This window comes from Phaethon lepturus, unplaced genomic scaffold, assembly GCF_000687285.1.
Source record: "Phaethon lepturus isolate BGI_N335 unplaced genomic scaffold, ASM68728v1 scaffold11368, whole genome shotgun sequence".
In the NCBI taxonomy this organism is placed as follows: Eukaryota; Metazoa; Chordata; class Aves; order Phaethontiformes; family Phaethontidae; genus Phaethon; species Phaethon lepturus.
In genome coordinates this window covers 7,312-19,790 of record NW_010559761.1, presented here as the reverse complement: position 1 = coordinate 19,790, position 12,479 = coordinate 7,312, and the positions used below count along the sequence as shown (strand labels likewise).

Sequence of the window (12,479 nt, the reverse complement as noted above, 5' to 3'; positions counted from 1 at the left end):
TTAATCAAAGTTGGAAAGTTTGGGGTTTTTTATGCTACACACCTAACATGCAAAAATTTTTTCATTGGTATGGTGTCAGATACTCTCCAAGTTAAGGCTGCTTCAATGTGTCAAGGAAAGTAACTTCAGTTAACTTTCAGTGGATCTGTGCACACATAAAATTGTTAATAAGGTTATAGCCTGAAGAATATCTTGACACTGATAAATTACAGGAATGTTATCCATTCAGCAGTTTAGTTTTAAATTTTGATTTTAGTTTTATTTTTTCCTCCATTTTGAATGGACTACTGAACCATCAATGTATTATAATAATATTTTGTGGAGTTCAGAAGTCAATACATCACACTTAAAAAGGAATAAAATTCTTGTGCATTTGGAATGTAAACAACAAAAGTTCTGACCCTTCAAACATTTTCTGACAGTAGAATTCAAATTATATGTAATTTTCCATATGTAACTCTTCAACAGGAATTCTGTCCCTTATTGAACATACATTTTTTTTGCAGGGTCAAAAACCTAAATTCATGCCTTTTTTTTCCTCTCTCATGACTGAAGAGTTTCCTCCTTCCTGAGAGAGGAAATGTTTCATAATGTTTACGTTCTTCTTTAGAAAAAAATTATATTTTGCTAGAATTCTATCACATTTCAGACAAAAGCTTTGTGTGTGTGTGTGTGTGTTTGCTTTTATTCCAAAAGGCCAAAGCATTAATTTTAGGCATTTTAAGTGGTGTGACAGAATCCAGCCAGTCTTAAAATTACAACAGTATTATCCAATAGAAATTCTCCTAGGCAGACACCACTGTCTTGCACCTAAGTAAACGCACTTCAAGTCCCAAAAGACACCCTTTTGAAATCTGAAATTGTTAATTCTCTCGTAAGCTGAAAAATTGAGAATATGTTCTGTAAACCCCAAAACTATGCTACTAGCTGCCTGTATCTAAGCTGATTCCATGAGAGGCTGATTTTGAACACAAAACGTGATTTATATGCTGAATTTTTTTTTTTTGCTTTGTACATAGCCTTTTTTTCCTTGATGTATTGTAGCTTTTAATATGCTTCCTTACGGTTGAATGACTGATTTCTAGTAAACTTAGCTTTCACAAAAATACAGTGGAACATGGCAATGTATATTGGTTAGCACATATTAGAGTAACTGAAAGGAGATTCTCATGCCTTGAGTATTTGAATTACCATTTTGCAGGCCATTATACCCTAAGACACTGTAGCAAATCAGGTGGATAATGGAGTCGATACCTGGCGTTAGCATTCATATTTAATATGAAGTTTAGACCATACATTTATTCCATATTTAATTTTTAATAAATTGGAATAAAAATCAGGGGTTTTAATGACATCTGCATATTCACATTTCTGAAAGTGTCTTCTCTGGTGCAGCAGTCTTGAGGAATCTCACCAGGAAATGTACAACCTTCATCATGCTCATACTGAGAAGCAAAATTGAGAGGAATACTATTCATACTCCAAATGCCTCAGTTTCTCTCTTCCCAGCTAAAAATGGGTGGAGGAAAAATACTTCCTAGATTTGTCAGTAGGAATCTCTTCTTGTGTTAAACTAAAAATTTCTTACAACTCCATGTAATCTTAAATGGTATTTGTTCTGTACAGTTTGTACTTGTGGGTTCCTTCTAATTGAATGTTGAGATGCTGTGCCTGATGTAGAGAAGAAGAAAAATCAAGTTTGCAGTACTTTTTGTGCCTTTCCTACATTAATTGCACAATCATTTTCTGTACTTTGGAAGAAGTCTCTATCAAGAAAGGAGATTTTATAAATGAATAATTTTATATTATAAAATTGAATAAAACTACTCTCAGGCTCTGTAATGACCTTGAAGCTTACTAGACTGATTTAAATCTTAATTCTTGATGGACATGTTTGTGCTTCTGCAGATTTTAGGAACGTTCTACCTCCTGTTGCAGATCTATTTTAGATGTAAATACAAATCTGTATTTAGATTGTCACTATTTCTTGACCATCTGTTTGGGTCCTTCTAAGAGAAGAGTGAAGCTAGTGGATCTAGGGACCTTTAGAGTAAAATGGTCTGCTAGAGACACTTTCAGAAGATAACTTTCTCATCTCACCATGCATTGCTTCTATTTTATCTGTCTTTTTGCCACTTACAGAAGATGGATAGATATAGTAGCCTCTGAGAGGGAGCTTCCTGTAATGAGACTTCAGAGAGTTGCCTGTACAAGTGGGAGGAAAAGGCCACCTGGCTAATCATAGAGACTATTTTGAGAAGAGTTGTAAGAAGATGCTTTGAGGCACTAAGGAGCTAAGGAAAACTGGCTTTGGCAGTTTCATATGGGTGTTTGGCCTGAAACTTAGAGGAGCAGTAAGCTCAGATTGAATGTTTAATAAAGAGACACTTGAATGCTGACTACAGTCTTCCTCTCCCAAGAGGGGGAAAGCCTCTAGAGACTTGTCTCAGAGCTTGAAAAATCCATTGACTAGAGAACAGGGTAGGTGTAGTAGAGGAGCATGAAGAAAGCTCACTGTGCCATTGGGTGAGAGGTTATCCATGAGTCTTGGCCAAGAAAAGCCACGTATTGTCAGTAAATACTGTTTTCCAAGGGAGTTTCCAATGACTGTGCTACCAGAGCATCTGGGGAATATGAATATGCAGAGGCATATGATTTTAATGATTAAACTAGTTTTAGTTTCACAAGATAAAGCCAGTATGAAAGAGCAAATGTCTGCCTGAGGACTAGTGTCTATTTTCAAAATCAGATTAGTATATGTAGTCAACAGACAAAACACCAAAATGTATTTATTCATGTAAGAGTTACAAATGACAGGTATTTAGAACTTTTTTCTGTTTTTTTTTTAACTTGGAAAAATTAGGAACTTTATAAAAAACAGAAACCTTTGTATTTGCTGGGTTTTGATGCTTTGTGGTATATCTTTTACTATGATCATACTTTTTAATGGATCTTTGTTACTTTTTCAAGATAGGTTTGTTTCATTGGTCAGGTGGCATGTGGAGGATTTTCCTTTTCTCTTGGGCAGTCTTTTTCTTTTGTTTTGTTCTTACAACCACAAAAGTCCATGGTGGCAAGACAGCAATGTCTACTGCTTGCTTTCTGTTACCCTTGCCAATATTGCAGAGGTGAGGTTTGCAAGGTAATGGAAGCTTAAAACCAAACCACCATCACTTCTGTCTTTGAACTCATGTTACCTGTTTGATTGCCTGCAGTGGCGCATGGGTGGACTCCAAGGTTTCTTTTGAGTCTCTTTTTCTTTAAATGAGGCTCATTCACGTTCTTGGATGAAGTGTTATTGCAGATGTTGACAGCATTGCAACAGCAATAAAACCCAGTCAAACAGTCAAATTTGTCTATGTATAAAATTTTATTTGTACCAGTAATAAGGGAGAGAAATGAGACAAAATAATAACTGATAATTAGATGGTTTTCCACAAGTGTTTATCTTGACTGCCAGCTTCTCTTCCTACAACATACTTGATATGTTGCAGATTTAATGAAAACCTAGAAATTTTGATAAGCTGTGCACCTTTTTTGTTTTTCTGACACATGAACATTTGAATGACTTTATTTACCTGTAATTCTGCATGTTAACTGGTGATTGCATGCTGATTTACAGTAAATAAAGGTAAATAGGGGTCACCAAGTTGTGTTTTATACATCACAGTGGTACTGTTCTTGCATGTTTTTTATCTTGCATGACAATGGAATATGTTTGTATTAGTCTACGTATAACATGTCTTGTGGTTTATGCATGCTGCACTAATTTGTGTTAAATCTGTCCCCTCTTTATTCAGAGCATGCTGTCTAGGTCCTTTAATTCCAATTATGCTGCAGTTAGCAGCTTTCACTATGGCAACTCTAGGGATCTGCATGGCAGCCAGGGTAGTGTTGCCTTGAGCGTTGCAGACGGAAGAGGTTCTGGTGTGCACATTGTTCGAGTGAGTACCTACAGGAGGCTATTGCAATATCTAGAGGGGGAAAGAATAAACTGTGAGAGGTGTTCTTAAACTGATAGAGTTATCCTTTTGCATATGGGCAAAGCTTTCAACAAAAATAATGTAATTTATGTCCTGGAATTTTTTTTGTAGGCATTAGATGAAATACTTTGCCTTCTCTTCATATGCCTTAAACTATTGCAAGGCTTTTCAATTTAATATCATGAAGTTGAGTTTTCTAATTGGCTTTTATAGATGGTTGAATGTATGTAAACCTGTCTGGTTTTGTTGTACATACAGGAACAAAAGATTACCATTTTGAATTTAACCTAGGTTGATAAAGGGTTGAACAAAATCTTACTGTGCTTTTTCTGTCCCCAAACAAATTCTGATGATGTAAACTGCACTGTAAGATACTTTAGGCATTAAAGAACATTAGTATTTTAGTTTGTAAGAGGATGTGAGGAAACGATGCTTTAAGTCTGAGCATCCTGAGTGATGTTATGATATCCATAGTGAGCAGGATGAAGTCAACAGAAGACTTCTTTTAACCATATGAATCCTTGGACAGGCAGTCCTTAGCATTTGTTGACTTTTCTTAATCAGTTCATTGGTGATCAAAGACACCTCTGCAGTCGCTAGTTTTTTAATCCATCAACATTTTATGGGTGTGGTATCTTGGCCAGTAAGATTTTCTACATAAACAATGTACTAATTAATCAAGAAGATAAATAATGATAAAGCCCTTAAAATGTTTTATTCTGGGCTTCTTATGAGAATTTTCATTCTGCTCCATTCTATTTAAAGCATCCCCAGGCTTCTACTCTGGGAGACCAGTGCCAGGATGAAGTATTCATTTCAGGACAGCAGAATTACTCATCTGCCACACTTAGTCTCAAAGATGTTCCTCCAGACAGCATGAAGAAAATATCTGTGCAGGTAATTATCTACATGACACCATGGATAGGATACATTTATTTGTAAGGTTGTATTTTTTTAGAAATAGAAATAGAAACATATGTTGGGGTAGGAGTTGGAACTGGGACTTCTTTAGGATGTAATACCCAGGTATCAAAGGTGGTGTAAATGAAATAGCATCCTCTTTTTGGAAGACAAAATAGGTAGCTATATGAGGGGGGATAGTTCTAATTTTTCTTAAGGAGGGGCTTTGGAAGAAATTTGCAGGAAAAGATGTAATTGCAAGTGGAAATTGAAACATGGAAGATGATTTCAGGAAAGCAATCTGCAGCTGATTAAACCTTTTAAAGAACAAACTTGAAATCTGTTGTGATGAAATTGTGATGATAAACTAGAAATTGTAGGAGCCATTCTGTATTCATCTCTAAAGACCATCTATACGGGCAGGACTTATTACAGTGAAACTAAACGGATACTTGTATATTACTACGACGCACCAACTGATTTTGTAACTTAAGTAATTCGAGTTGCATTTCTACAGACATTGGATGTTGGGAATTTGCATAGCTGTTGATACATGTTGCCTTTGTAAACTCTACCTCTGGCAGTGTAAAAAAAATAGTTTTCCTGTCATACTTCAGATTTTCAGAAAATGCAGTAGAAAATCTTGTAAATTGAATATGTCTGATGTGTAAATCAGCTAAAAAATGTGTATATATACACAAATTACCATTTTCCAGAATCATTTTGACATAAAATACTCAACAAATTTTGATGTGTCCATTCACATAAGCATGGCTGAAGGTTGAAATTCGCACAATTCAGTTATTTATAATACTTAGAGAGACAGTATTTTAATATCCTTGTATCCTATTGGATAATAGTGGCAGGCAGAAAAAACCTGTAACTGAAGACTGTACCATTTTTGGAATGCGGGAATCATACAGATGAATGAGTGACTACTTAAGTTAGGTAAGAGCACAAGGCACACAGGCGAGGAGGTAAAAGGCTGCCCATCTCAACACAGAGCTGCAGAGCTGAACAGTAACTCTGAGGCTTCAGTAAGAAACATTGTCATCTCCAGCATCATTCCTAGTTTGAATGCACTGTATTGACCGTTGTGTACCTTACTGCTGTTTGTCATCATTATAGCTATCAAATCAGTGATGGATGTGTTAACAAAAGAGTAACATTGGAAATGTCATTACCATTTTGGTATTAAAATCTTAAGCTTGTATGTGAATTTGCTCAGAAGGTTTTCTTGCAAAGTGGGCATCAAAAGATGCTCAGAGAGCATATAATTTCTGTGTGCTAGCCATGTGGGATTCTTATTTTGTGTATGATCTACTGGAAATCATTAAAAAATCTCTGAATTTTATGCAATAGAAGTACAAACTGGCAATGACATCAACCAAGTGTCACTACTGTCAGTTGCACTGCTAAGAAAATAATGCTTGGGATAACTCAATGAAACAAGTGCTAAAAACAAAAACTGTCTAGTCTGTTAGTGCTACTAGAATAGCACTCAAAGTAAGTTTTGGTTTTCAGATTTGTTCTCAGGAGGTCAGACCTGATGACTATAAAGAAAATTGAGTGTACTTGACCCAGAAGAGTAGTTTTAGTAATGTTCCTAGAATTAAAAGCAGTCAAGTATGAGAAATACTGAAATAATAAAGAAGGAATAGAGGATTGCTGATTATAAAATGTATGTCATAGAGTATTCATGTTTTATTCAGATACCTCTGACAAATGGACAGATGTGCCAGCCTCAAAGACCTCAGGCAAACTACAGCCAAGTCCATCATCTCCCTCCTCAGTCATCAGTAGGAAGACATCCATCTAGAGAGCAATTAATTGATTATCTGATGTTGAAAGTTGCCCACCAACCTCCCTATACCCAGTCCCAGTGTTCTCCCAGACAAAGCCATGAGTTGGCAAAGCAAGAGGTAAGAATAAAATCTTACTTGACAATATGACATGTGTCTGTCAGTGGCAGTGAATTGTTCGGTTGTTTTCATTCATTACCATTTCTCTGTAGATGGTAACAGAAATCATACAGGAATTTATCTCCAGCAGAAGACAGTGTTATCTCAGTGCAATTCTACTACTGAAATCACACATTGCTTCTAGTTTTGAGCTCTTTTTTACTTTTTATGTGAACATTTTAAGAGAGAAATGTGGTAGATTTCTAACAGAATGTACCAGAACTTGAGCTTGCATCTTTTTTACTGAACTACAAGTTTATTTCTCAAGTATATTTATTGATCACCAACTCATTATTTATCTAGTAACCAAAAAAATACAAAGTAGCAGTACAACTTGGGGTACTTGGCATATATTCATTACTATCCAGAATGGTTCAAAAACCTGCAAATATAGACATGTGCATCCATAAACAAAAGCCAGGATAAAAAAAAAAATGTGAGCATCTGATTCATGCCTGATAATTATCAGTTCCATGTATGATAGACAGATGTGGGTAAGAAATTCTTACACAATTTAGTGGCTCTTTCATTGTGGCAACCTTCTTTTTGCTCTTGGACAAACAATGTTTCCTCTGTGGTGTTTTGTATTTTTTGAGAAAATACTGAGAACTATGTTTTCATTCTGTGCTAGAATAAGACTGTCCACTCCTTGTGTAAAGTAAGTATTCTACTCAACTATTCTGGCAAGAGAAAGGGGAGTCAGTGTTGGCTACATAGAGTGAGAGTAGGAACAAGGTTTGACTTGTAAAATTCATCTAGAGGTAGCAAAGAAATAAGAGGAACAGGTTCTCTCATAGGAAGATGTTTTTTGCTGGGGGCATTAAATTCATTTACATAGTATCTAAATATCTCTGAATTTAAAGCCCACCTGAACTATGATTATAGTAGTAGTGATATTGGAGTAAAATTTATGTACAATGGTACATGGTGCTGTGGTGGTAGAATCTTTTTCTGAATTAATATTATGAGATACCATACTCTTGAACTGTGATAAATGCTTTTCTGGTTTCTTTTTAAAGCTTTTGTTCACCTGAATTCCTTAGTAATGATTTCATTGCAGTAGCTTTGAATGCAGATTTTCAGCCAGTTCATCTAACTTTGGTTGTAACTACTTAGATTCGAGTGAGAATTGACAAGGATCCAGAACTTGGCTTTAGTATATCAGGAGGAGTTGGTGGTAGAGGGAATCCATTCAGACCTGAAGATGATGTGAGTATTTTATACTAATGCATCTTAAAATAATTCTGATTAATAATGATGCCAGTGTTTAGCAAAGGGTGGGGTGGGTGGGAAGAAGTATATACATTCCCCAAAACACTAAACTCTAGGACTGGAGGGGAGAAAACTGGGGACAAATTATATGGAAAATCAAGGTGGTAGGTGACCACAATTGTCACACAACAACACAGAGGATTATTTTAGCTGAATGGTTCTTGTACAGTTCCAGATATTGGTCAACAGATTTGAGATAGTGAATTATGGAGTTTACAATTAGGATGCCTCTTAAAAGAGAACATGATTTACCCTACAGCCTTATTCTGGTGGTTGATGATTCATCTTGACATACACATCTGCCAAATTAAACAAAAGCAGGTCAGAATTTGCCCTTCAGTAGTCCTTTAAAGGCAATTCTTCTGGATTTAACATCAGAAAAGGAAGGCAGTCACAAAAGCCAGTAGACCTGTAGAATAATACTGTATTCTCTTCTACTTAGGATGGCAAATTGAAATAATGTTTTGAATTACATCTGTTTCATGCAACTCTACTATTCATGAAATAAGTTGTCAAAAATGTTTTCCATCTCTCTTTTTCAAGGGTATATTTGTAACCAGAGTGCAGCCAGAAGGACCAGCATCTAAGTTGTTGCAGCCTGGAGATAAAATAATTCAGGTAGTGTGGTCATCTAATTAACTAGCATGAGTAATATACCAGTTCATTTTTAGTTTGCACCTTTTTCTAAGAGCAGAATCTTTAATTTTTAGATGGATTGCCAATATCTTTTCCAGAAGCATCCTTATATTCTGGGATGATGCTTTTAATTTTCTTCCACCTAACAGCAGGATAGGTGATACAGGCTGAAGCATTCATTGGTGGGATCATTTTTTCAAACTCTGAACATTTTTCACACTTCTAAAGACAAAAAATAGGCCTAATTTGTCATTCAAGATGGAATGTGAGCATTCCACTAGGCTTTATTATCATTCAGTTATTTAACTTGTGGTCGTTCACATGCAATGTTCTGAATAACATGCTGTCTGAACACCAGCAGTTGCCCTTCACAACCCCTCTCCCCAGCTGCACCTTGCTGTTACATCCCCCTCCATCCTGCAGTCCCTGCACGTCTGTGCTGCCTCTCCCCCAGCTGGCAGCCTGGACGTGCACAAGCGCTGGCAGAAGCTGCCTTTTGGCTGGCTGTACCTGGCTGGTCGCACCATGTACCTCCTGGCTGCCCCATGTGCTGCAGGTGAGCCCTGGAGGGTACTTCAGGAGCCATGGCTTGTGGCCTGCAGCTGTGCAGTTCTTTTCTGTAGGATGTCAGTACCTTCCAGACCTCTTCTGTATCACATTTAAGTTGTCTCACGAGTTCATAAGCTATTTGGGTAGGGGCCAAGGAAATGGGCAAGGGAATTGTATAAGCTTTACTTTCTTACAGACATGGACTAACAGGATATTTGAACAGTGCTGTAAGCCACCCTTAAAGTTGCAGAGGTTGTTAAAAATTATTGATTATTCACCATGTTACTGGTTTGAGAATGTTGATAGACTTTGATGCATTTCAGTTTAAAAAAAAAAAAAAAAATCCTCAAAAGCAAACAAAAAAGCCCACCCCAAACCAAAAATGAAACCAAACAGAACAGCAAAACAAAAAACCAAAAAACCAACCAAAACTAAAAAAAAAAAAAAAAAAAAATTGGTATCTCAATTAAACCATGACATTGCGTGATCAGTTTTCTAAAATGAAGCCGAACTGAAAACACAGCCTAATCCTTCAAATGAAAGATGAAGCCAGAAAAGACACAAGAATACTAAACTGAGTTGTTTTAGTTTTTCTAACTAAAAGATGGCTTGGTAAATAATTCTGTACTTGTTCTTCCCCATTGGAGCGAGAAAGGTCCTACTTCTCTTACTGATCTAGATAACTTTTAAGGGATGGGGGTAACCCTCCAACACAGCATACAGGAACAAGATACCTGTTAAACCTTTGAAAATACCAGTAACATATTTCTTATTTCACAGAGTAGAAAATGTTTTAAAGATGACTTTCATTTTAATGGTTTATTCCTGTCTTTGCGGAATTTAATTTGTCTGTGTGACTTTATAGTGAAGTTCCCTTTTGTCGTGTTGGCACTGCTTGGGTTTTGCTTTTTGTTTAATAAGGAATTCATAGTTTGAAAAAGAGCTGAAGGAGAAGTTGAATTTGCATGTTTAGACAATTACAGGCTATTCAATTTCTCATAACTAAGATTATTTTTTTTGTGTAACAGCACGTTCTTTATACCCATGATAATCCCAGTGATGATGTAACGACAGTCCCTCTCTGTCTTGTTGCTGCTTAGCCTGCAGGTTTTGACTGAGTATCGTCTCTCCCAAAATGACTTTGCTGTGCTTTATTTTGCAACATTCTCTGTAAAATGGGCATTAGGTGTGCATATTATAATGCATGTCTACTACATATCTAATAAAAATATTGTACATGACCAGTGACTAGATAATTGCGTGTAAGTCTTAAGATACTGTTGCATGTTAGGTTAGGGCCAGGACATTCTGTGCGGATGATTTGGAAGGGTTATTGCCACTTTTGCTCTCAGAACAGTCTATATGTAAATCTTTCTCTGCAACCCCAGACAGATTTAAAAACCACTGCCTTTAGAGCAAAGGATTCAGCTCGTAGCAACAGCATTTGGTGATGAGATAAGGAACTGCAACTCCAAACTGGCACAGCTAAGGCGTAGAACACATGACTAGTTCTCTCTGTCGCTCCATAAGGGGCAGTGGCTCAGGGAGAAGTGTGGGATGCACAGCTGGAAGCAATAAACTGGATGAATCTGTCACTCTGCAAGATTTTACCACCCCGACTGAGGATGAATTTGCAGTAGTATCTGCTGAGAAGTTGAACCGTAGCCATGTTTTCCCTGTCCTCTGTAGGCCACTTAGGCCTGCCTCTGTTTGCCAAGCCAAACCTGTGCCAAGAGAGTCACAGGAAAATTCAAGCTGGGGGTAACTTCAGGAGGGCTCACAGCCTAAAATGGCTCCCAATGCCATTAATGTTTTTTGTTAAAGGTTTCAGTAGTTTTAATTTATCACAAATGCCATTTCTGGTATTTAAACTGGGAGGTATCATTTGTATTGTATTTGCTTTCTTTGGTGTGGCTGTATTAAGACTGATGAATTAGATGTCTGATGTTAATGGTTTAAAGTTAAGTTTTTCCTCTTTTGGTTATTTGCAATACCTTTGGGGCAAAATTCTTCCAAGGCTAACACAGCAGTATAAATTCTTGTAGTACACAGCTATATGTTCAACTCATCAACAATGTAAATCGGCAAATCAGCAGTGTTTTATTGTTTGCATTCATACAGAATTTGGTTATTTTAAGCCTTAAAGTTTAAATAAGCTAACATGAAATATGAGACATGTTTCACTAACATGGCATATGAGATGGTAACTTTCCATTTTAAATATTTGGTTTTAGGCTAATGGATACAGCTTCATCAGCATTGATCATGGACAAGCAGTATCTTTGCTAAAGACTTTTCAGAATGCAGTGGAACTCATCATTGTGCGAGAAGTTTCTTCATAAATACTGTGGACTAGGGGGAAGAGCCAGCAAGAGTCATTGAAGGACTTAGGGGAAACTGAATATTTTGCCTATTTTTATACATGAAAGGAACTTGAAAAGAATTATGATCAAAATTTGTACAGGAAATACTGAACTCGTGGTTGAAGGGGGAAAAACCACTGTATAGAACGTACAGGAAATCATTTTGGAAATGCATATAGTGAATAAACTCGTTTGTAAGCATTATAGCAATCCAAGGATCACTCCTCCAAGAACAAACCTGTGTTGTCTTTTTTTGTACAGATGGTAGGTTTATTTTTGGATAATTCATACACATTACTAAACTTTGTGCAAGGCTTTGCGAAGCCTCAGTCATAGCCAATGGATAGATGGCAGAGCTGTCTGTCCTGTAGCTGTTTATTGCCTTTATTTTTATTCACCAGATATTAGTGTTATGCTGAAACCACTTCTGTAGATACGGACAGGAGATATGAGATGTTGGCTTTGCTATGTGCACATTGTATAGATGAACGAGTAGATGGAAGGTGGTGCTGGTTGGACAGAATAAAGGTCAGGTGAAACAACTATCTGCTATCTAAATCTGGAATTGGGAAAGACGAAAACGTGTTTAGTTCTGGAGTGCACGTCTACCAATAGAAAATGCAATAAAAGCTTATGGAGTTTTCTAGGAAGACAGTAAGTACAAATTTTTGATATTCTACAGGATTTGTTCTTAATGTAGTCATCAAATATTCATTTGCCACATGTGATTCATGTTTAGTTGGGTTTTCTTACATACATAATTTTTTCAACTGTACTGTGGAAATGTGCCCAGAGGTTTTTCTCTGCCATGGAAA

General features: G+C 36.6%; 1 protein-coding gene across 6 annotated transcripts in view; it reads left to right on the top strand.

The window, feature by feature from the left end:
• Positions 1-12,279, top strand: part of ERBB2IP (erbb2 interacting protein) — a 64,179-nt gene extending 51,900 nt beyond the window's left edge. For 2 of the 6 annotated variants that reach the window (XM_010293476.1, XM_010293475.1), the window contains exons 20-23: positions 6,596-6,805; positions 7,961-8,053; positions 8,660-8,734; positions 11,536-12,279. In XM_010293476.1, coding sequence (XP_010291778.1) covers positions 6,596-6,805; positions 7,961-8,053; positions 8,660-8,734; positions 11,536-11,643 — 486 coding nt within the window. In that variant the 3' untranslated portion in view covers positions 11,644-12,279. Of the gene's footprint in view, positions 1-3,800; positions 3,945-4,748; positions 4,875-6,595; positions 6,806-7,960; positions 8,054-8,659; positions 8,735-11,535 lie in introns of all 6 variants that reach the window. The other 4 variants (XM_010293473.1, XM_010293472.1, XM_010293478.1 and 1 more) reach the window with 4 other exon arrangements.
• Positions 12,280-12,479: the final 200 nt, after the last annotated feature.